This window comes from Nothobranchius furzeri, chromosome 2 (assembly GCF_043380555.1).
Source record: "Nothobranchius furzeri strain GRZ-AD chromosome 2, NfurGRZ-RIMD1, whole genome shotgun sequence".
Taxonomy (NCBI): domain Eukaryota; kingdom Metazoa; phylum Chordata; class Actinopteri; order Cyprinodontiformes; family Nothobranchiidae; genus Nothobranchius; species Nothobranchius furzeri.
Window position 1 is genome coordinate 91,125,795 of NC_091742.1, and position 25,878 is coordinate 91,151,672.

Genomic DNA, 25,878 nt, shown 5'->3' on the forward strand with positions numbered 1-25,878 from the left:
GTTTTGATGGTGGAGAGGTCAGAGCAGTTGTGGGAGTGAGTTCTAGAGGGTGGGGGCAGCCATGGAGAAATCTGAGTCTCCCCAAGTTCAGAGCTTGGTCCTGTGAGAGAGGGAGGAGAGGCAGAGGGATGGGGCATGGTGGTGGAGCGGGTTAGAGAGGTAGGAGGGCTCCTGGTTATGGAGGACTTTGAATATGATGCACTGAGGGAGAGGGAGTCGATAGAGGTGATGTGTTCACTGGCTAGGAGACAGGCAGGACAATTCTGGATGTCTTGAAGTTTGGTGAGGGTTTTGGATGGGATACCATATAGATGCTATTGCTGTAGTTGATTTGTGATGTGATGAATACATGAATAAGGTTTTCAGGTACAGAGAAACAAGGGAAGATCAAAGTCTTACAAAATGCAATCCAATCACATGACAAAAAGATCCTGGAATACCTCCACCACCAATACGCCTTTTCCTCTTCCATCACCACAATCTTCCCCCTTTACAATTCTGTCTGCTCCCTCAAATGTGCCAGCCTAGAACTGGCCCTGCTCTTTACATACATTTATGTTTATAATGTAGGAAATGAAAAAAACTACTTTCTCCTTCACTGGACTTTAGATTTTGGAATTGTAAACTGTTCAGGAGGTTGTACGTCCCTCAGTCCACAGTATCTACAGTATGTTGGCCTCACAGGAGCCGGGCTTCAGGATCTGTAAAGTTACAATATGTTTAACAGCTTTTCTGAACCAGGGATAAAACATGGCATAGATCAGAGGGTTTAGACAGGAGTTAAAATAACCAAGAAAGAACAAGAATGATATATATGTTGTACTTGTAAAACTATCTATAAAATAAAAGCAGCAGTAATATGGACAGAAACACATCAGATACACAACAACAAGAACACCCAGTGTTCTGGCTGCTTTTAGCTCTGATTTCTTTGTTTGTTGTTGCACTGAAAGCTGAAGGGTGACACTTCTATTGTGAGAGTACATGGCACGAGCCTGAGTCACAGCCACCACAAATACTCGCATATACAGAACTATGATGACTGTAACTGGAAATAAAAAGGATATAAACAGATCAAAAGTTCCTGCAATATAATCTACAGACATTGTACATTCTCCAATGCAGGAATTACTCCAGCCTGGCTGAATCAGCATATCTTTTAAGAAGAAAATTATATAGAGAGCAACACAGCTCCAACAGAGACAAACACAGAATTTCATTCTTGGTAAGGTTATTCTGGTGGGATAATGCAGAGGGTAACAAATAGCCACATAGCGATCAGCTGATATGAGAACAACGGTTCCAATTGAAGCACAGATAGAAACAGAAGAAACATAATAGTAAAATAAACATGTGATATCACCGAGTATCCAGCAGTTTGTCTTTCTAAAGATTTCAAATGGAATGATTAAAAAGCCAATAAGGAAATCTGACACAGCCAGAGAGAGGATGAGGATGTTAGCAGGTTTCTGGAGCTTCCTACAAAGAAACAAAGTCAGTCAGTGAGGTTAAAATAACTTATGCAGCATAGAATCACATTCTGATCAGATAAGAAATTGATCAATTTGATGTTTATTAATATCTGCCTGAAATAGGAGACTGAGATTATGATGAGGAGGTTTAGAACTGCTGTGACCAGAGAGATGAAGGACAACACGATGTTCAGGAGGACAGCTTCAGACCAGTGAGGTGTTGGCCTCCTGCAGGACCTGTTGAGTTGTGGAAAACAGAACTCAGCTCCAATCTGAATCTCCATCATCAGATGGATACTGCTGTCTGAGCAGAACCCTGTCACACGGAACACTTATCCTTTTCTTCCATTACACAATTCTCATTAGTTCTGAGCACCACCATTACTCTTCCCTTGTGGCCAAAAACATCAAGGCAACAAAAACAAGCTAAAAGATTATGTTAGACAGGAGTCACCATGGACCTGTGGCAGTTTGTCCACAGAGAGCCCTAGGCCACCACCTTCCCTTACTTGAAGGGGGGGAAAATAATTAAAGTAAACAACTCAAAATGTATTCATATATTTACTATAAATGGAAACAGCAAAAATAAACAATCAATGATGAACAAAAGTCTGCTTGTAGACATGCAGAAGTGTTACGTCCCCTTTAGTTGGGCCTGTAAGTGCATGAGTGGTGGGGACTTTTTTTTTAAACCGTGTCCTGTCTGGCTGTGAAGCAAGCAGAATTGATGTCTGAATGTTGGTGACAAGCCTTACAGATTTACTCTCAGGTGGAGCATCAAAGCGTCTGCTTTAAATGTCACACCTGATACTTCAAATTTTATTGTTATTGTTTTTGAATGCTTTGTAATTACGACCAGACACGGAGACAGAGGTGAAAGAGAAAGGAAAAGACAAACGGTGGGAAGAGAGGGTGTGTGTGTGTGTGTGTGTGGGGGGGGGGGGGGGGGGGGGGGGTTCCACAAAAATAAACAATAATGAACAAGAGTCTGTTTCTAGACCTGCAGAAAGAGAAGACCAGAAAAAAATGGGACACACAACAATACATCAGGAGCAAGCTATCACTGCGTCAATGGGATGATGAAATATAAAATCAACATTGTTTAACTGAACAATCACACGATAATAAATCATAGTGCATTTAGTGGCAACGACAGCCTTGAGACAAGTGTTGAACGTGCCCAAGTCCATACTTTTGAGAGCACCATGTGAGCACCTGTGTGTGTACACGCGCTTGTTTATGTAAGGTTTCTCTATAGGAGCGTCCAATAGAGAGTGTGAGGGACCACAGATCTGCCCCCAAAGATGTGTAGGAGATGGGGGGAGCTCCAAGTCCCAGAGATCCAGGCGCTGCCCCAGAACACAGGAACCCCAAGGAGACTGCAACCAGAAAGGCCCCCGCCCCCTTTGAGAGGCGCAGAGGATCGCCCCGGGGGGCCACAACCAGCAGCCGGCAGAGCCCCGGGAGATATCAGCGGCAAGCCCACAGGCCCGCCTGCCGCCTCCCACCCCCTAACCGGCCGAGCCCGGGACCCTGCGACCCGGGACCCAGGGGCGACCACCTCCGCCGGGGACCCAGCAGAGCCCAGGGACACAGACCCCACCAGGCAGCCACCGGGATTGATCAAGCAGATGCCAAATCTTAAACCCCCTGACCTGGGAGCCACGAACACTCAGGCAGACCAAGGCACCACACCAGGTGTGGCAGGGGGAGGGGAGACGAAGATCTATATCATCAAAGGAGGTCCCAGGAGAGGGGAGGAGTCAAAGGCCCCACGTGATATATACAGTCACACACTCCCTCCCTCATGCTCACACATACACATACAACCAAAGACTTACAAAAATGCACGCCGGACACACACTCATGCTCCCCATACACACCCTATTAACTCTGGTCCCGGTACTGCTGCACACTGGGTACAACCATCACCGGTTATTGTATTTTTTTTTTTAATGGCATACTCATTGTGGAGCGGCGGAGCAGAAGCAAACTGTGAGAACCAGGAAGAGTGTCTCGTCTCCATGGTGATGATGTCAGGGATTCCCTCACAGTGAACTTGCTGCAGTGATGTCATCCAGAAACCCCGGTCGAAGCGCTGAGAGCACAGCTGCAGGAGATGAGGACTGATTATTTCAGCTGTGCCAGAGAGGATAAAGACGGCGTGGGATCCGCAGTTTGAGGAGCAACTCTTACCCATAGGTTGTCTCCCTGCTCCTCTCTCCCGTTGAGACTCGTGTTTGATTGTAATCAAATAGAGTGTGCATGTTTTCCAAAATAGCTGCCATACTCTAGACAGATGGTGGTTATAGTTTTGTTTGTTAGTTTTGTTTGTCCCGATCCAGAAGTGTAGAAATCGTGTTTTGAGAAGAACATTTTGTAAGAACCCCAGCCTTTATTTTGTTATCTTTTAGAGGTTCCAGCTAAACCAGAAAGCTTGGTATATTTGTTGTATTTTATTCCTGGGGCTTGTTCCCCAGCCCCTTTTCGTTTGTGTAACTGGTACTATCCTGTGAGGCGGTTATATCTCCTCCTTTTATTTTATTAAAATATATTGTTATTTAACAACCGACGACTCCTCCCACTCCTTTTACCCTCTAGTCATCCTTGTACCTTCATCTGGTTAACTTTGCCCGGATCCTAAACGGAGTCGTAACAAGAAGGAGAAAAAAAAAAGAAAAACAACACACAACAATACAACAGGAGCAAGCTATCACTGCGTCAACCTGATGAGGAAATATGAAATCAAAATTGTTTTACTGAACAATCAAACAATAATACGTCACTGTGCATTAAGTGCCAACCACAGCCTCAAGATATGTGTTGAACGTGCCCAAGTCAATACAAATGAGAGCACCATGTGAGCACCTGTGTGCATACCCGCGCTTGTTCATGTAAGGTTTCTCTACATGAGCGTCCAATAGAGTGTGTGAGGGGCCACAGATCTGCCCCCCAAAGATGTGTAGGAGATGGAAGGAGCTCCAAGTCCTACAGATTCAGGAGCTGCCTCAGAGCGCAGGGACCCCAGGGAGACTGCAACCACAAAAGCCCTTGTCCCCTTCAAGAGGCGCAGAGGATTGCCCCAGGGGGCCACAACCAGCAGCCGGCAGAGTCGCGGGGGATATCAGCGGCAAGCTCACAGGCCCACCCGCAGCCTCCCACCCCCAAGTCAGCTGAGCCCGGAACCCAGCGACTCGGGACCCAGAGGCGACCAGCCCCGCCAGGGACCCAGCAGAGCCCAGGGACTCAGATACCACCAGGCAGCCACAGAGATTAATCAGGCAAACACCAAAAATCTTAAACCCCCTGACCTGGGAGCTGCGAACACTCAGGCAGACCAAGATGCCACACTCCACACCAGGTGTGCCTACACCACGCTCAGGACAATCCAGACTCTTTTCATGCATCGTTCCACAGATGTGGAATGACCTACCAAGCACTACCAGAACAGGGGCTTCCTTTTCAAATTTCAAGAAACTCCTGAAGACCCTACTCTTCAGAGAGCATCTTCTAAACTATCACCCTCCCTGCACACGTCCCCCTACCTACTGTCCACTCTTTTGTTCCCACCTCTCCATGATTTATCATGCTGCCTCACTGCCACCTATGACTGACTGGAAAATGGTTGTTGATGTTGTTGTAATTGTTGTTGTTAGCTTCAAGGGCAACATGCCGATTATCACTTGTAAGTCGCTTTGGACAAAAGCGTCTGCTAAATACATAAACATAAACATAAAAATAAGTGTGGCAGGGGGAGGGGAGGCAAAGATGTGTAGCAGCAAAAGAAGTCCCAGGAGAGGGGAGGAGTCAAAGGCCCCACCTAACATATACTAGGGGTTGTATGAACTAGTCGACTAGTCGACTTCACGGCTCTGTAGTGACATTTTATGCCTGTCATCGACAAGTCGCTGTCACGTGATAATGACTGACAAGATGCAGTCCTCCAGCAGGTGATGAGCCCCTGCGTCGGGAGGCGGAGGCGACGCGCTGTGCCAGAGCGTCAGTACTGACACCTGCGGTAAAACGGACATTTAACCAAACTGTGACTTTTTCCCTCTTGCAATTTTACCTTCCCCTCACCCCCATCCTAATCTTAACCGGTTTGCGCATGCAAAGCTCTGATCGTTGACGCGCTCCATCTGCGTCCTGAGCACCGCCAAATCAGGTGTCACCACCTCAAAAACAAATTAAACACGCAATCGTTCATGTCGGCTCATTTCCTTTCATGTTTTCTGTCTTTTATTTGTGCCTGATGCGTTTCGCTGCTGCGGAGCGAGGCTCTTCACCTGTTTTGCTCTCCGGTGACGCACCCCTAGGGCTGGGCGATATGGCAAAAATAGAATATCACGATTTTTCCAATATTTTATCACGATTTCGATTTTATCACGATTTTTTTTATCCATGAATAGCATCACTTCAATTGCGTATTAAAGAAGAGAAACATTGAATAAATAAACATTTATTCATATTAGGGATAATCAGCACAGTGCTAACACACTTATATTTCAAACTCACACCAGAGATGATAAAAGCCCTGAGAGAAACAATTACAAAAATAAGTTTTTCTCGTTTTTCAAGTAACTTAACATAAATTAAAATCGTAAACATATTTAAAGTGCAAACATGTCATTTGCAAACGTATTGTGCAAACATTAACTTGTTCAAAATACCATGTAGCTCCCAGTTGCTCATGTAGTGGATAGTTAAGCTCAAATACGGCTCTGATGTGCGGCTGGAACAGAGATCGCTTGTGGTAGCAAATAACTGCGCATTCTGAATATTTTCTGCAACAAGTCTCTAAATAAAGTAAAAATTTCCAGTGCAGATTGGAGACAACCCATAGAAGCACTGATTTGATCTCATTTCAGAGAAAAATAGAACAGGTTAGATGCACCTAATAAATAAAATTACTAACAAACTTCCCAGTTCTGGTGCTGAGAACATCACTAATGCGGATCAAAGGAGATACACAGATGAATGAACCTCTTATTATTTGGAGACTACATTTACTGCAGCTGGCAGAGGCAGAGATTGTTTCTATTGATACACGGATTTACAGAATCATTTTAAATGTTAATAGGGGAAGACTGCAGGAGGGAGCGGTAAAATACAGGGGGTCCCCAACAAAAACAAGAAACTACGAGTCTGATGAAACCCGCTGGTTTTCCATCAGGCAGTCACGGGGCAGCTCCAACGACCCAGTGACCGAGCTCAGTCCGGTACCGACACCGGCTCGGCAGAGGGTGGACGAGCCGAGGCGGCGTCGTGCTCTGCTTAAGAAGCGGTGTTATTTTCCTGCTTCAGAAGAAGCGTCCAACGTGTTTTTACGCTTTCTCCGAGACATGTCACGTCACTAATTTGTTAGCGCCGCGTGCTAAGGAAACCCTGCGTTCCTCTTCGGAACGAAAACCTCGTTGTCGCTCTCAGCCGCGGCCGAAGCCATGTTTGTTCACACACAGGTGAAAACAAGCGGGGCACTAATATATTACTATGACTCACTCTGATTGGTTAAGGGTCAAACAAAGGCGTGTCATTCGCCTGAGGTAAGTTCCCTTTTCATTCAGAGGCAGAAATTCAACAGCAGAGCTGTGAATCGTGATAAAACGGTCTCTCAAAAATGACAGACCGTCAGATGTGTAGATCGTAAAACGGTCTAAAATCGTCATATCGCCCAGCCCTACGCACCCCCAAGATTCCACTATCTCCGCTCCGGCATGAACTCCGCAGCAAAAACGGTCCCGTTGTAGTCAGCCGGCGAGCAGCGGCACTCTGCTGTTTTTGTGGTCGATAGATCTTTTAGAACTGCAGTTCAAAGGTAACTCATAAGGTGAATATATATGAACCCAGGTAGCAGTTTTTCTTTAGGACTGAGAGGAGATGCAGGAAGATAATAAACAGACAGGACAGAAAAATAGTCAAATAAAAACAAGTTTGCTTTTGTACCTGCTGGTTGCAACAAACAAACACCATTGAAGGTAATCAGAAGTGAGGAACATAAAATGAAATAATTATTTTAATGTTTAGAGCAGCAGGAACTCCGAGAGGCTGCAGGCGCATCAGTTTGCTGCTGCTGCGCAGGGGGAGGGGGAGAGGACTGAAGTAGGAAGCAGAAACTACCATTGTTAAAAGAGATGTGTTAATTAAAAAAATGTGGGCGCAATTTTAATTGTCAAAAACTCCAGCGAACCTACCGACCCCCCGCCGCTTCAGGTGTATGACGTCATCAACGACTAGTCGAAGTCGACTCGATTTTCATTACTTGATTGTCGACATTAAAAAAAATTAAGTCATGCAACCCCTAACATATACAGTCATACACAAACAGTCACGCACTCCCTCCCTGATGTTCTCACATACACATACAACCTAAGACATACAAAAATGCACACCAGACACCCACTCATGCTCCCCATACACACCGGTACTGCTGCACAAAGGGTACAACCATCACCGGTTCCCAGAGTTTGACCCTTCCTGCTGGGGTGCTGATGAGCAGGCCCCCCCACCCAACGCCGTGCAAAGCGACCCACCACCCCAGACCCCAGCCAGACGGCCAGATCCCCCTCCTAGCCTCCAGCCCTGGGAAGCCAAGCAACAACAGAGGTGTGGTAAGACCCCTAGTCTTCCTCCCTCTGCTCCAATACAGTGTTGGTGCGTGTTGATGAGGTGTATTCATGAGTGTCGTGAGCGGGCAGTGCAGGCATTGTCTGGCCTACGCCAGCTGATGCCACCACGTCACCCCTTTCCCCCCCAGTCCTCTGTGTCCAAGTGCAGTTTAAAAGTGGAAGTGAGCACCAGCACTTGGAAGAAGAAAATATCGTTTCTATAGCACCTCTCAAGATAAAAATCACGAGGCGCTTCACAAAAACAAAAAATCTAAAAATGTAAAAAAGCATTTAGAAAATGTTTAAAAATATATTTAACATGGGCAAAAATAGACAATTGTGGTTAAAAAATGTAAAGAAAGAGAGAGAAAAAGAATAGGAAAGAGGAAAATCAGTGGATCCTGAGGAAGGTGGAATAGGTGGGGAGAGCAGAATAAAGAGAGAGTGGTGAAGAAGGTCATACAAAAGCCGGGTTGAACAAGTGAGTCTTCAGCTGCTTTTTAAAGGAGACCACTGAGTCCACTGATCTCAGGCTCAGGGGGAGAGAGGCCCAGAGTCTGGGGACCACAGCAGCAGATAATCTGTCACCTTTGGTCTTTAGCCTGGTGCTGCACAACCAGTAGGCTTTGATCACTGGACCTCAGGGACCTGCTGGGGGTGTAGGGACTACGAAGATCACCAATGTAAGATGGTGCTCTTCCATGTAAGGCCCTATAGACCAGAACCAGGATCTTGAAATTAACCCTGAAATTGACTGGCAGCCAATGAAGCTGGAGGAGATGCGGGGTGATGTGGGTGTGTTTGGAGGACTTGGTCAGAAGCCGAGCACAGGCATTCTGAACCACCTGTAGACGGTTCAGGGAGGTTCTGCTCAGACACGTGAAAAGAGAGTTACAGTAGTCTAAGCGTTAGGAGATGAAGGTGTGGATAACTGTCTCAAGTTCAGAGCGGGACAGAATGGGACTCAGCTTAGCAATGTTCCTGAGATAGAAGAAGGAAGAGCGAACAAGAGAACTGAAGACTAAGGCTGAAGGAGAGATGCTAGATCTAACCTTATTGACTTTGTCCACAAAGAAAGACAGAAAGTTCTCACAGTCTGCAACAGAGTGGATGGAGGCTGTGGGAGTGGCAGGAGAGACAATGCTGCTGATGGTGTTAAACAGCACCTTGGGGTTCCTTTTGCTCTGGGACACCAGGTTGGAGAAATAGGAAACCCTCACATCTCTGACTGCAGAGTTAAAGGATGTCAGAAGTAGGCTTGGGCAGTATCCAAATTTTAATACCGTCTAACTTCCACTTAATTTTACCCGTGAATACTTAAAAAGTATGACGTAAGCCTCAAGTGGACCTTCACCTTTCCGAATCCGAATACCAAACAATTACTAAAAAAATAACAACGCAACTCACATACTATTAACAACATTTATTAACACAAAAAAGCAGCTTATAAACAAGTGCAAAGAGTCAACAGTCCAACATCAATAAATCAACATAAATACCCAGGACAGCTGTTGTGCGCAAATCAAATGAACAACTTATCAACGAGCAGCGTGAAACAGTGCAAATAGGCCGTAACAGTCAACAAGAGTTGTATAACCATAAACATTGAAATCATAAAAATTATTGCAACCAAAACAACTGCATTAAAATTATAAAAAGAAAACTCCGTCACACTGCCACACGCGTGCGCGCGCGCACACACACACACACACACACACACACACACACACACACACACACACACAGGAGTGTGAACATTACGGCATGTTACAGCAAATCTAGTTAAGATTTCTCGCCAGAAAACCAGCATGTTTTCTTTTTCTGGGTTCAAGTTTGCACGTTTTGGACCAACAACTTTACCTGCGGTGCTGAAAACCCGCTCCGATGGTGAGCTGGTGGCACAAATACATAGATACCTCCGGGCCAGTCATGACATCTGGGGAAAACGACTGCCAGCATATTTCCACCAGAGAAGAGGGTCTTCGTCCCCTTGAATAACAGGTTCCAAACAGTACGCTGTTATTTCAGCTCCAGCTCGTTGCTCTGCGCTGACGGGACCCTCCGGCGCAGCGTCAGCGGCTCGTTTTTGCAGGAGAGCCCCCAGAGACATCTTTTTGCGTGGGGGTTCAGGTTGTGCTCGTTCCTCTATGGTTCGGATGGCCACTGCTTCTGGTGCTGTTTGCCCCTCTAAGCTCAAGATCTCAGCCTGTAATTCAGCTTTGATTTCCGCCAGTGCGTTGTCATCAAGCTCATATCTGCCACAGTAACAAGGATCGAGGAAAGTGCATTTTCGCATTAATTTGCGCACTGAATCAGATTCATACTTGGCCTCCAGCTTTTTTAGAATTGTGGTTTTTATTGACTTTGTAAGCTGGAGGTCGTTTTCTGACACAGCCAACACGCTCTCCCTGCAGAGCTGGAGTATGGGGAGGATAGAGGAACTGGTCAGTCGCACAGCTGTTTTTCATGACGGTATTGGAACTGACACGTCGCTATTTTGTAATACCGTGTTTATATGGTAATACCGTAATACCGCCCAAGCCTAGTCAGAAGATCCTCTAGGTGCAGCAGATGGACGTGGAGATGGGTTTTCTTCCACAAACGCTCAATTTTTCTGCATTGGCGCTTCAGGCTGCGAAGGCTGTCATTAAACCAGGGAGTAGGGTTCACTGCAGGAACTGATCTGGTTCTGACAGGACAGATGTTGTCCAGAATGGACAGGCAGTGCTCGTTAAACTGAGAAGTTAAGGAATCTGGGTCATTATCAGAAGAACAGGGTGGATCAAAAGCAGCAGAAAAATTGCTAGCTGTGCTCTCATTAAGAAAACGAGAACTAACCATACGGCGAGCAGGAGGTGGGGACGCAGAAACTGACAAGTTAAAGAAAATGCAATGGTGATCTGAAATATAAACGTCCTCAGGACAAATACTGTCCGCATTTAGACTCAGGGTAAAAACAAGGTCTAGAGTGTGCCCCCTGGTGTGTGTGGGGCAAGAAACATGCTGGGTAAAGCCGAAGGTGTCCATAAGGCTGGAGAAATGCATGGCAAAGTGATCAGAGGGATCATCAATGTGGATGTTAAAGTCACCCACAATCACCAGTCTGGACAGCTTCACAGTGGAGGATAGAAAGTCACTAAACTCCTGAAGGAAAGAACTGTTTGGACCAGGTGGACGATAGACCACAGCACAGTAGAACAGGTCCGTACGCCCGACTTTAATCAGCTGCAGTTCAAAGGAAGCAAAGTGACCAGAGGTTGTAGAGCTACATGGAAGATGGTCCCTGAAAACAACAGCTAGGCCTCCACCATGACCAGAACCCTGGGGCTGGCTAAGAAAAGAATAACCACTCGGACAGAGTTCAATCGGACCAGAATAATCAGATGTTTGCTGGCAAACTTCAGTCAGAAACAGAAAATCCAGGTTTTTAGAGAGAATTAAATCAATGAGCAGGAAGGACTTATTGTTAACAGAGCGGGTATTTAATAGAGCCATGCTGAGTGAGGTGGAGGAATCAGAAACTACAGAAACAGCTGGAGTTAGTGGACGTAAATTAACGGGGTTAGATCCACGGTGTTTATAAAAACCACTTATGGAGGGAACAGGAGGAGAAACCACTGAGGAATGAGGATAAACTGACCTTAAAAAACTTGGACGGATGAACCACGCTGTAACACGGCCTGGCGGGAATGCGGAAGTGGCGCTCAGGTCACCAAACAAAGGACAAGAAGCTAGAAGATCACGCCGATGTTTACTAGATAAACCACGTTTTACGACACCCAGCTCGCCTAGGAGATGATGGTAGGTGAGGGCATAAAGCAAGAAGTGTGTAAACAGGACAAACCAAGGATTACTCTCTTGAAGGAGGTTTATTAACTAAAAGCGCTGCTGAAATGAGCAGGAAACAAGTAAGAAACACAAAGATCTTCCAAATACTGGGTAAACAACAAATACTAATAAACAAAAGATCATCTAATATTATAATAAACACAAACGCAGGGACTAAACCGGGAGAAGGACTAGGATAAACACGAAAAGCTCCACCAAAAGGGTGAGCTGAACTCTTTAATTAGTATTCTCAATAGTAACGCAAACATACTCTAATCGAGGAAGAATAACTAAACCACACGGTAACACTACTAGACTCAATAGTCAGATCTAGGAGGGAAAGAGGATCACTTGCTTTAACGCTCAGGCCTCTGCTCAGCTTCCCTTCCCGAATGACAGAGGGAGCTGCCCCGCTCTTGGCCCAGCCGAGTCAAATGACCTTTGGCACAGAAAACCCATATTTCCTCACGTTACATTCCCCCCTTTCACGACGACATGGTGGTCAAGCACAAACCACCTGCAGGGCCAGAAGATGTGTTCCCATGGAAAAGCTAGTCATAACATAACAAACTTCCTTTCCTTTATTTTAAGTTGTAATGAACCTGATTAGGCTCTTTTAATTATGTAGAGTAATGGTTTCAGCTCTTTTATGAAAGAGGAACCATCCTACATATTTTATAGTTTTAAGAAGACTCAAAGGTTGTTTTCATCGATAAACTGTCGATAATATCCGTGGGTCTGTGTTTCAGTTCAATGAAGAGACAAGTTTGAAAGTTAAAAGATTTAATTCTTCAAATTAAACTAATGATTTTGAAATAACAAGCAGAGGAAACAACAATCATTATTGACAACTTTGTTGAACAATCTTTAACAGTTGATATTTTAAACTTGCTCAAATAGACCTGGTGTAGGATGCGCTGAAGGTTGAGTGTGATGTGATGTGATTATGGATGCGTGTGTGTGAAATGTAGTGAAAATTGAGAATAAGGTGAGATGAATGCGTGTGTGCATCTGATTTTGCTTCAGGAAGAAACTGGTGTCTGAGTGAAAAGTGATGGTTTGAATAAACTTAGGTTTTTGGTGGAAAAGATGCATCAAACGTTATCTATGTGTCCTGCCTCACCGAAGTCGGGCACTCTTTTAGATCCGGGACGCCAGAGGATGGTGATGTTTCATCCGGGAAAAGGAGAAGGACTAGGATGAACACAAAAAGCTCCACCAAAAGGGTGAGCTGAACTCTTTAACGAGTATTCTAAATAGTAACGCAAACAAGCTCTGATCGAGGAAGAATAACTAAACCACACGGTAACACTACTAGACTCAATAGTCAGATCTAGGAGGGAAAGAGGATCACTTGCTTTAACGCTCAGGCCTCTGCTCAGCTTCCCTTCCCGAATGACAGAGGGAGCTGCCTTTTATAGGAAGCTCCCTGATAGGTTGATGAGCGACACCTGACTCAGATGGAGCCAGGTGAGCAGGTAGGGGCGCTGAGGCCACCTTGTGGACACAAAACAGACAGCGTCTGTTACACCACGCTTTAAGAGAAGTCTCATTCTCACCTGGATCCCTGCTCGTTTACCTCTTTTCCTCCAACGTTTTCCCGGGACCGGACAAACATCGCTAGAGGTGTGCAGCTCGGGACCATCGTTTGGCTCCGGGCCAGTGTGCCACTCAGGTAAACAAACAGGATGATACGTCCTCGGTGCATCTTGGGCGATCATGAACAAATGGAAGGACAAAAGAGTCTGGCCATCATAGGAGATGGTAGCAGGGACACTATTGAAGAGGATCGCAGACAGGAGCAAGGTGGAAAAGAGGAGGTTAGTGGAGAAAAGTTTGAAAAAGTGGCCGGTGAATGCGGCTAAGCCAAGCACAGGCGGCATCTTGTTGCCGACCAGAAGCGGAAGAAGAGAGGGGGGCAGCAGTGGTGGTCCCCTTTTTTAAAAATTGGCACCACCATCCTGGTCTGCTAGTCCACAGTAACTGCCCCCGATGACTACGCAATGTTGTAGCTAGTCAAGCAAGACAGTCCTACAACATCCAGAGCTGTGAGATACCCAGGTCAGATATCATCCACGCCAGGGGCTCTGCCGCTGCTTAGTTGTTTGACTGCCTCAGCGCCTTCTGCCCCAGAGATTGGACAGTCCATCCCCAGGTCTCCCAGCTCTGGTTCCTCCTCGGAATGTGTGTCGGTGGGATTGAGGAGCTCCTCAAATTATTCCCGCCACCGCCTGACTATAGCCCCAGTTGATGCCAACAGCTCCCCATCCCCACTGTAAACAGTGTAAGCAAGTTACTGCCTTCCTCACCTGAGGCGTCGGATGGTTTGCCAGAACCTTTTTGGAGCTGGTCGATAGTTGTTCTCCATGGTCCTGCCAAACTCCTCCCACACCCGAGATTTTGCCTCAGCAACTGCCACTGCTGCACCTCGCTTGGCCCTCCGGTACCTGTCTACTGCCTCTGGAGACCCACAGACCAGCCACGCCTTGTAGGCCTCCTTCTTCAGCTTAACAGCTCCCCATCCTCTGGTGTCCACCAGCAAGTACAGGGGTTACTGCCACGAAAATTTCCAAGTGGAACAAGGCCAATTCCGTCTCAATGTCCCCACTGCTCTCAGGACGTGGTCAAAGCTTTGCCAGAAGTGGGAGTGTAAGACCGTCTGGACAGGTTCATCTACAGGCATTCCCAGCAGACCCTCACAATATGTTTAATGTTAAATGGTAAATGGCCTGTATTTAATATAGTGCCTATCAGAGTCCTGGAACCCCCCAAGGCACTTTACAATACAGTCAGTCATTCACCCATTCACACACACATTCAAACACTGATGGCGATGATGGCGATGAGCTACGATGTAGCCACAGCTGCTCTGGGGCCCACTGACAGAGGCGAGGCTGCCGAGCACTGGCACCACCGGTCCCTCCGACCACCACCAGCAGGCAATGTGGGTTAAGTGTCTTGCCCAAGGACACAACGACAGCGACCGACTGAGCGGGGCTCGAACCTGCAACCTTCCGATTATGGGGCGAGCACTTAACTCCTGTGCCACCGTTGCCCACAATATGTTTGGGTCTACCAGGTCTGCGCAGCATCTTCCCCTGCCATCTGATCCAGCTCACCACCAGGTGGTGACCAGTTGATAGCTCTGCACCTCTCTTTACCTAAGTGTCCAAAACATACAATCTCAGGTCAGATGATACAACTACAAAGTCAATCATTGACCTGTAACCTAGGCTGCCCTTGTACCAGGTATACCGATGGGCATCCATGTTTGAACATGGTGTTTGTTATGGCCAGACTGCAACTTGCGCAGAAGTCCAATAACAGAACATCACTCGAGGTTAGATTAGGCTGGCCATTCCTCCCAATCATGCCACTCCTGGCCACACACTATCATTGCCAACGTGAGCATTGAAGTCCCCCGGCAGGACTATGGATTCCCAATTCAGAGCACCATTTAGTACTTGTCCCAAGGACTCCAACAAGGGTGGGTACTCCCAATGCTATTTGGTGCATAAGCACAAACAACAGTCGGGACCCCTTTCCTGACCCAAAGGCGCAGGGAAGCTACCCTTTCGTCTCCCGGAGGAAACCCCAACATATAGGCAGAGAGTTTTGGGGCCAACAGCATGCCCACCCCAGCCCTCCGCCTCTCATCCTGAGCAACTCCAGCATAAAAGAGTGTTCAACCCCTCTCTAGGACTTGGGATTCAAAGCCAAAGCTATGTGTGGAGGGGAACCAGACTAAATCTAGCCAGTACCGCTCAACGTTTTCCATACGCTCTAGCTCCTTCCCCACCAGAGAGGTAACGTTCCATGTCCCAATAGCCAGTTTTTGTTTCTGGGGATCGGACTGCCAAAGCCCCTGCCTTGGTCTGCTGCCTGATCCACATTGCACCGGACCCTTCATGTTCCTCCTGTAGGTGGTGGGTCCACAGCCCATGTATCAAGTTCGGGATGGGCCTAATGGGTGAATGCTCGGCCACTAGGCACTCACTCACGGGCCCCCTACCCCAGGTCTGTCTCCAGGGTGGGACCCTGGTAACCCTCCTGGCTGGGTACGCTGGCTCTTTGATCTCACTTCCATGAAAAGTCTTCTGAACAGCACCTTGTCTCACCCTTTGTAGAGGGTTGAGTGGTTTTATAAAACACTTGGAGACGGATTCACCTTTTGACAGAGTGGGTCTTTAATGAGTCAAATCTGCTCAAAACATACAAACAACCTTTTGGACCGAAGACCAAAAACAAGAGCACAGCACTTCATTTTATACACTTCTGCTACAAGCACGAGCTGCGCGTGCATGTGCAACAGTGTTGACTTCCCAAACTTGGTGATGTCCCAATGGTATTACAAGTCTTTTGACACTTGGTTGAAATTTTCCACTTCATGACAGATCTTTCCAAAGTTAGCTTTAACTTGACAGTTGCACTTTAAGAATTAATAGCCCTGTCTAAATACTGTTATTAGAAGCTTGGGCCACTGGCCATAAACTTATCTGATAAGCACTTCTGCACGCAATGCATTCTAGCTCTGCCTGGAAACAGTCTTCAAAACAAAATTCCTGTGGAGCTGACGGGAACACATAAACTTTCCCATCAACAATCAAGCTTTTAACCCAAAGATTCACAATTCAGCTCTATACTTTTTGTACAGATGACCTCTTGACCTTTAAAGCCCCTACACCTTCACTAATTTGCCATGAGTGACCCTCCCAAGGGCACAAAGTGCCACAGACAACATAGCTCCGAGGATCCTTAGGGCACTTAAACTCCACCACGATAAGGTGGCGGTTCGAGGAGGAGGCAGCAAACTTTTTTTAAAAAAGCTGCCAAACTTAAAAAAATAACATTCTTTATTTTGCTATTTGATGAAGATCATAAAAGTGCTGATCTAGTTATATTCTTAATGTGACCATTGAAGCCAAGGTCTGAATCAAACATAAGAAGATTTCTAACCTGAGTCTTTGTTTTTACTTCTCTGGAGTCAAGATGAACAATAATCTCCGTCCCATCCTTCTGATTTCTAAAGACAATAACTTCAGTTTATCATTTAACAGGACGACGTTTGACTCCATCCAGTCATAAACTTGCTCCAAACACTGACAGAATGAGTCTAGGGGACCACAGTCACTAAGTGATAGAGCTAGGTAGATTTGGGTGTCATCTGCATAACTATGATAGGTAATGTTGTTATTGTGTACGACCTGACCCAGGGGAATCATGTAGAGATTGAAGAGCTGTGGTCCAAAAATTGAGCCTTGGGGGACCCCACATCATGGCAATCTGCAATGATTTGTGGACACCAATAGAAACATCACAACCCCTGTCTGAGAAGGATAATCAAAACCAGCTAAGTCCTACCCGGTTTATGAGCCTATCAAGAAATATGTTGTGGTCCACAGTATCATTGAGCTGTACTGAGATCGAGCATCATTAGAACAGATGTTTTGCCTGAATCTGTATTTTGACGAATATCATTTAATACCTTAATCAGTACAGTCTCAGTGCTGTGGTGTCTAAAGCCTGACAACAACAACAACAACAAAAAAAATCTAGCAAGTCTTTTTTTTTTCTCCAAAAAGCTGTTCAGCTTGATCATAAATGCCTTTTCAGTAATTTGTCTGGACATGTGTGGCTGTAACTGTGGTCTGATTGTGCATGTTGACGTGGAGGAAAGAATGGTCGATCTGATGTTAATGATTTTCTCATAGTAGAACAGGTCTTGGGTCATAAAATGGAATAATATTTTTATTAATGAAGAACTTTAGAGATTTTGTAAAAAGACAAGGTGAAATGGAGAGATTATGCAATAATAAAAAATAAACTGTAAAACACTTTTGAAATCAGTCTTGAGAAGAGTTTTGAAGGTGGAGAGGTCAGAGCAGTTGTGGAGAGGTTGTGGGAGTGAGTTCTAGAGGGTGGGGGCTGCCATGGAGAAAGCTGAGTCTCCCCAAGTTCAGAGCTTGGTCCTGTGGGAGAGGGAGGAGAGGCAGAGGGATGGGGCATGGTGGTGGAGCAGGTTAGAGAGGTAGGAGGGCTCCCGGTTATGGAGGACTTTGAATATGATGCACTGAGGGAGAGGGGGTCGATGGAGGTGATGTGGTCACTGGTTAGGAGACAGGCAGGACAATTCTGGATGTCTTGAAGTTTGGTGAGAGTTTTGGATGGGATACCATATAGATGCTATTGCTGTAGTTGATTTATGATGTGATGAATACATGAATAAGGGTTTCAGGGACAGAGAAATGAGGGAATATCAAAGTGTAACAAAATGCAATCCAATCACATGACAAAAAGATTCTGGAATACCTCCACCACCAATACACCTTTTCCTCTTCCATCACCACAATCTTCCCCCTTTACAGTTCTGTCTGCCCCCTCAAATATGCCAGCCTAGAACCGGCCCTGCTCTCTACATACATTTATGTTTATAATGTAGAAAATGAAGAAAACTACTTTCTCCTTCACTGGACTTTAGATTTTAGAATTGTAAACTGTTCAGGAGGTTGTACGTCCCTCAGTCCACAGTATTTACAGTATGTTGGCCTCACAGGAGCCGGGCTTCAGGATCTGTAAAGTTACAATATGTTTAACAGCTTTTCTGAACCAGGGATAAAACATGGCATAGATCAGAGGGTTTAGACAGGAGTTAAGATAACCAAGAAAGAACAAGAATGATGCATATGTTGTACTTGTAAAACTATCTATAAAATAAAAGCAGCAGTAATATGGACAGAAACACATCAGATACACAACAACAAGAACACCCAGTGTTCTGGCTGCTTTTAGCTCTGATTTCTTTGTTTATTGTTGCACTGAAAGCTGAAGGGTGACACTTCTATTGTGAGAGTACATGGCACGAGCCTGAGTCACAGCCACCACAAATACTCTCATATACAGAACTATGATGACTGTAACTGGAAATAAAAATGTTATAAACAGATCAAAAGTTCCTACAAGATAATCTACAGACACTGTACATTCTCCAATGCAGGAATTACTCCTGCCTGGCTCAATCAGCATATCTTTTAAGAAGAAAATTACATAGAAAGCAGCACAGCTCCAACAGAGACAAACACAGCGTTTCATTCTTGGTAAGGTTATTCTGGTGGAATAATGCAGAGGGTAACAAATAGCCACATAGCGATCAGCTGATATGAGAACAATGGTTCCAATTGAAGCACTAATAGAAACAGAAGAAACATAATAGTAAAATAAACATGTGATATTACCGAGTATCCAGCATCTTGTCTTTCTAAAGATTTCAAATGGAATGATTAAAAAGCCAATAAGGAAATCTGACACAGCCAGAGAGAGGATGAGGATGTTAGCAGGTTTCTGGAGCTTCCTACAAAGAAACAAAGTCAGTCAGTGAGGTTAAAATAATTTATGCAGCATAGAATCACATTATGATCAGATAAGAAATTGGACAATTTGATGTTTATTAATATCTGCCTGAAATAGGAGACTGAGATTATGATGAGGAGGTTTAGAACTGCTGTGATCAGAGAGAAGAAAGACAACACGATGTTCAGGAGGACAGTGTCAGACCAGTGAGGTGTTGGCCTCCTGCAGGACCTGTTGAGTTGTGGAAAACAGAACTCAACTCCAATCTGTATCTCCATCATCAGATGGATACTGCTGTCTGAGCAGAACCTTGTCACACGGATCATTTATCCTTTTCTTCCATTACACAATTCTCATTAGTTCCGAGCACCACCATTACTCTTCCCTTGTGGCCAAAAACATCAAGTCAACAAAAACAAGCTAAAAGATTATGTTAGACAGGAGTCACCATGGACCTGTGGCAGTCTGTCCATAGAGAGCCCTAGGACACCACCCTCCCTTACTTGAAGGGGGAAAAATAATTAAACAACTGAAAATGTATTCATATTTTTACTATAAATGTAAACAGCAAAAATAAACAATCAATGATGAACAAAAGTCTGCTTCTAGACCTGCATAAGGAGAGAAAAAAAAAGAAAAACAACACACAACAATACAACAGGAGCAAGCTATCACTGCGTCAACCTGAAGAGGAAATATGAAATCAAAATTGTTTTACTGAACAATCAAACAATAATAAATCACAGTGCATTAAGTGCCAACCACAGCCTCAAGGCATGTGTTGAACGTGCCCAAATCCATACAAATGAGAGCACCATGTGAGCACCTGTGTGTGTACCCGCACTTGTTTATGTAAGGTTTCTCTACATGAGCGTCCAATAGAGTGTGTGAGGGGCCACAGATCTGCCCCCCAAAGATGTGTAGGAGATGGAAGGAGCTCCAAGTCCTAGAGATTCAGGAGCTGCCTCAGAGCGCAGGGACCCCAGGGAGACTGCAACCACAAAAGCCCTTGTCCCCCTCAAGAGGCACATAGGATTGCCCCAGGGGGCCACAACCAGCAGCCGGCAGAGTCCCGGGGGATATCAGCGGTAAGCTCACAGGCCCGCCCGCAGCCTCCCACCCCCTAGCCGGCCGAGCTTGGAACCCAGCGACTCGGGACCCAGAGGCGACCAGCCCCGTCGGGGACCCAGCAGAGCCCAGGGACTCAGATACCACCAGGAAACCACAGAGATTAATCAGGCAGACACCAAAAGTCTTAAACCCCCTGACCCGGGAGCTGCGAACACTCAGGCAGACCAAGGCACCACACTCCACACCAGGTGTGCCTACACCACGCTCAGGATAGTCCAGACTCTTCTCATGCATCGTTCCACAAATGTGGAATGACCTACCAACACTATCAGAACAGGGGCTTCCTTTTCGATTTTCAAGAAACTCCTGAAGACCCTGCTCTTCGGAGAGCATCTTCTAAACTAGCACCCTCCCTGCACCCGTCCCCCTACCTACTGTCCACTCCTTTGTTCCCACCTCTCCATGATTCATCATGCTGCCTCACTGCCACCTATGACTGACTGGAAATTGGTTGTTGTTGTTGTAATTGTTGTTGTAATTGTTGTTGTAATTGTTGTTGTTAGCTTCAAAGGCAACATGCCGATTATCACTTGTAAGTCGCTTTGGACAAAAGCGTCTGCTAAATACATAAACATAAAAATAAGTGTGGCAGGGGGAGGGGAGGCAAAGATGTGTAGCAGCAAAAGAAGTCCCAGGAGAGGGGAGGAGTCAAAGGCCCCACCTAACATATACAGTCATACACAAACACAGTCACACAGTCCTTCCCTGATGTTCTCACATTCACATACAACCTAAGACATACAAAAATGCACGCCAGACACCCACTCATGCTCCCCATACACACTGGTACTGCTGCACAAAGGGTACAACCATCACCGGTTTCCAGAGTTTGACCCTTCCTGCTGGGGTGCTGATGAGAAGCCCCCCCCCAACCCCCCCCCCCACCCACCCACCCAACGCCGAGCAAAGCGACCCACCACCCCCGACCCCAGTCAGACGGCCAGACCCGCCTCCTAGCCTCCAGCCCTGGGAAGCCAAGCGACAACAGAGGTGTGCTAAGACCCCCTAGTCTCCCTCCCTCTGCTCCAGTACAGTGTTGGTGAGTGTTGATGATGCCAGCTGATGCCACCACATCACCCCTTTCCCCCCAGTCCTCTGTGTCTAAGTGCAGTTTAAAATTGGTAGTGGGCACCGGCACTTGGGATGAGGCTGAAATATTCCCTTGCCAAATGTCATTGAATGTGCTTCTTCCCAAGGCCCTTAAGGTTGGTTTATGCTTGACGCGTCCGCGAGGTTCACACGGCTCCGTGCGGCAAAATTGCATCATTTTAACAACCACGCCCCTCCACCGTGCCTCCGCACGGCCCAAAATTTCCGCACCGCGCACCTAGCAAATTTTCTAACCACGCGGACAGTCGGATGCGGAAAAACATGGCGGACTGGCAAGAACTAGTATGGTTCGTAAATACAGACATTTGTATGATTCAGCTCTCGGAGATCACCGTGATCAACATGTTGTTAATAATTCGTGGAGAGAAACAGCTCGCACTGTCGGAAAAGACGAGGACTCTGTTGGAAAATGCTGGAATGCCATGTTGTAAACAACAGTAATTTTTACTTCGACTATGGTTTAGTGTTGGATGCATGCCGTGGAGCTCCATGCTGCCCCGTTCAGTTCTGGAGAATATTGGCTCACAGCAGAGACAAGCCGCATGAACCATAAACGCTGTGAGTTGTGAAGCAACTATGTGCATGTTTGTGTGATGATGTGAGGGAGCAGGAGGAGAAAAATGTGTGTGGGTATGGGGGGGAATGGCTGGTTGACCTAAGCCATCCAGGGAGCCAGCTCCACCACTGGCCACAATAGGAACTTCCATTGCCAAAATGCTACCCAGGGCATGGAGACCCTAGCCCGTTTCGCCAGGGCCCAAAGCAGCAGCATTGCAGAGCTCCACGGAGTCCGAGGGAACCAACACAGCCCCATCGCAGCTGAATATCTACTCCCATCCCTGCATTTGCACAGCTTGCAGAATATATAAGACATAGGACATCCAGGTAAGGTTGGCTCCTCCCCCTCCTGGATATCCCCCTCCCCCGTGATGGGACAGCCAAGGAGCCAAGGTCTACCTGAGGCCCCAGAGCCCGGGCCAGGCACTGCCGCATGTTCCTGCCTTCTCCTGCCGAGATTCTCACCCTATCTCTGAGGGAGAGCACTGCCACCCTGTGAAGAAAACTCATTTCAGTCGCTAAAATCTGTGATTTCCTTATTTCGGTCACTACCAAAAGTTTTTTATTGTAGGTGTGGGTTGGAACATTGATCGACCAATAAATCGAGAGCTTTGCCTTCCGGCTCAGGGACATAAAGCACTATTTTCCAAAGTAAGTCACTTAAAGTTAAGTTTTCTAATTAAATGAGTCCATCATGATAACGTTACTGGCAGTGCTAGGCTTTAACACTCAGCATACAGCAGGTATGAGCTACAGACGATTTACCTGTGTAGCGTTTACAAATGGTGATATTTATCTCTACTTAGGACCAATAAGCTGTGATACTTTATTTAAATTTAAAATATTACCCTGCTTGGTCTTTATTGTATTTATCAGAAGATTATAAGATTTTTGATTAATTAAGTAATTATAAACACGTCGCATTTGATTCAGAAAAGAGTCAGGTTTATAAAAGTAAGAATTTATTTTATAACCATTTAAACGCGACAAGTGAACTAAGCATTTAAAGTGAGTGGATGAAGCTAAATGTGATGTAAAAACCTGTGTGAATGCGGTGGTGGTCAGAACTTCCTTATCTCGGAAAGCGACGACTCCTGATGAAAAAGAATTTGGATTGCTTAAGCTATGAAGTTGTTATCGTCAGAAGCACATCAGATGCAATCTCTCAGTGTTCTACCTCACCCTCTTGATGACACTCATCACGGATCCAGAGGTCAGAGAGGTCGGATGACCTCGGGGCACCCAGGTCCAGTAGATTGACCGCAAGCACCGACTTCTCCAGTCCAGAGTTGTCATCAGGCAGCACAGGTTGAGATCAGCTTGCGTCTCAGGAATAACTCAAGGAGTCTAAACAATATCAGCTTGTTCTGCAGGAACTGTAGTGGTATCAGCTTTGCAGGTGCAAAAAGGTTTTGATGACGTGTAAAAATCTTTGATGATTAAAGAGGTTTGGCTACAGATGGCCGGTCTGAAGCTTTCTCTAGAACTACCGAATCACTCAGGATGATCCAGTTTTAAGGTTTTGATGTTATGATTTGCACAGCCAATCCTAGGCTGACAGCTTGAGAGATGTTACCAAGACAACTCAGAAACATACCTTCTTTGATACAGGATGTTCTGACTGGGTTAAAAGACTATTTATGTGTCAGAGTTTAACTTCACCGTACTCGTTATTGTGTGAGTGCAGATGTAAGGACCTTGTCGTCTAAACATGCTGAACACATGGCAGTCTTTGTAGACATAACATACCATTCACTTCACTTCATTGAGCACAGATCACTGAAACAATTCATTATAATATAATGATTATAAGTTGTAATAAGCAAACGTTTATTTAATGATAATCTAGATTATAAGTCATGGAAGAAGTTCATATTGATTTTGGAAATCATTCTTAAATTAGCACTTGATCCTTCTGTGAAGGCCTTGGGTAAAGAAAGTTGTTTTTATCTGTCAGAGCCAGAGGCTCTGAGTTCCAGCTGGTATGAAGTCAGCTCATTTAAAGGGAACACATGCAGTGTTGTGTCTCCTTTCTGACCAGATGTTGAATAGATGTTGAAAGGTCAGACTGTACCTAAAACTGACCATTGCCGGACGTTACATCTGGGAGACTAAGATAATTGGCCACTTTCATCATGATTCTCTTTCTCTCTCAGAGTCTAACTTCCATTCAGACTGAGAGAGATATCTGCAGCGTTGTGCAAAGATATTATCACCCTAGAGAGACAGAGACACAAAATAAAGCCAGAGCAAATCTACGCCAATGGTCTAACCTCTCCAATGTATAGGAAAAAATGTGTATTTATTCTAATCATATTCTTGTGTTTTATTCATAGACATGAAGATGATTTGGAAGGAGTAGATGTGATGGAACATGGTGACAGTCCAAGCAAGGCATCTTCAAACATATGAGTACAAAGTTATATCTGTAAATGGGTGTCACATTGATCTGAGAAAGTAAAAAAAAAAAAAAAAATAGAGCATTGGTCCGTGAGCACATTACAGGAAGTATGCAGAAAATATTATATTTCATTGCCCAGATGATGACAGCATTTGCTGTACCATGGTAGAAAAAAACTCTGGGCTGGGATGTGTTATGCTTAATGAATACTCAAATAAAGTTTTTCATGGTAACATATGGTTGATATCCATCAGGGTCACAGAGGTGGCTTTAACAGCTCTAGGGAAGAAGCTGTTCCTCAGCCTGGTGGTTGTGGCCTTGATATTCCTGTACCGTTTCTTGGATGGCAGCGGCATTAACAGTTTGTGACCTGGATGGAAGGGATCAGCAGCGGTATGGTTAGCCTTCCTTTGTAGTCGTATAGTACACTGAGTCCAGATCTGGTAGTGGGCTCCCCATGATCCACTGAGCAGTTTTCACCACCCTGGCCAGGTCTTTTTTATTCTGGACAGTACAACTCCCATACCACACCACCATACTGAGTGATAGAATGCTCTCAATCATGGTTCTGTAGAAGTTCTTTAGCAGTTGGGGGGAGAGACGATTTCCTTCAGTTTCCTAAGGAAGAAGAGTCTTTTGGGGCCTTCTTTACTAAAAAGGAAAGGTTCAGTGACCAAGTTAGATCTGAGGTGATGTGGATGCCCAGGAATTTGATGTCTACATGCTCTACTAGCTCCCGCCAAATGAGTAGAGGTGGGTGCTCTGTCCTATTGGACCTCCTGAAGTCCACTATGGCCTCCTTGGTCTTACTGGTATTGAGCACCAGGTTGTTCTAAGAACACCAGTGAGTGAGGTGCTGTATCTCCTCTTTGTAGAGGGTCTCATCATTGTTTGTTATGAGACCCACTAAAGTGGTATCATCTGTGAACTTCAAAACCAATATCTTTGCACAATGCTGCAGATATCTCTCTCTGTCAGAATGGAAGTTAGACTCTGAGAGAGAAAGAGAACCTTGATGAAAATGGTCAATTCTCTTAGTCTCTCAGGTAAATCATCTGTAGCTCATGGACTCATTTCATTAAAAAACGTAACTTAAAGTTACTTACTTTGGAAAATAGCGCCTTATGTCCCTAAGCTGGAAGGCAAAGCTCTCGATTTATTGGTCGATCAATGTTCAAAACTTCACGCACAATAAAAAACTTTTGGTAGTGACCGAAATAAGGAAATCACGGATTTAAGTGACTGAAATAAGTTTTCTCTTAGAAATAGGCTGAGAAACTCGGCCCTCCGGAAGGAGCGCGGAGTAGACTCATCGTTCCTCCGCATCGAGAGGAGCCAGTTAAGGTGGCTCCTGGATACCTTCCTGGTGAGGTTTTCAGGGCACATCCAACTGGAAGAAGACCTAAAGGTAGACACAGGACAGACT

General features: G+C 45.6%; 2 protein-coding genes and 1 pseudogene across 3 annotated transcripts in view; 1 reads left to right on the plus strand and 2 right to left on the minus strand.

The window, feature by feature from the left end:
- The window catches only part of LOC107374367 (trace amine-associated receptor 13c), a 205,981-nt gene that overhangs the window by 84,304 nt on the left and 95,799 nt on the right, over nucleotides 1-25,878 (plus strand). The window contains exon 3 of one of the 2 annotated variants that reach the window (XM_070548302.1): nucleotides 24,388-25,522. The exons of the other annotated variant lie outside the window; for it this stretch is intronic. Coding sequence (XP_070404403.1) covers nucleotides 24,388-24,413 — 26 coding nt within the window. The 3' untranslated portion in view covers nucleotides 24,414-25,522. Of the gene's footprint in view, nucleotides 1-24,387; nucleotides 25,523-25,878 lie in introns of those variants that run through there. 2 annotated transcript variants of the gene reach the window in all.
- LOC139066192 (trace amine-associated receptor 13c-like) lies at nucleotides 332-1,926 on the minus strand. The gene is made up of 2 exons (XM_070548386.1): nucleotides 1,587-1,926; nucleotides 332-1,479 (listed from the first exon to the last, which is right to left on the minus strand). The coding sequence occupies exons 1-2, from the start codon at nucleotides 1,757-1,759 to the stop codon at nucleotides 663-665; spliced, it is 990 nt and encodes a 329-aa protein (XP_070404487.1). The 5' UTR covers nucleotides 1,760-1,926; the 3' UTR covers nucleotides 332-662.
- On the minus strand, nucleotides 18,395-19,744 carry LOC107372563 (trace amine-associated receptor 13c-like; annotated as a pseudogene).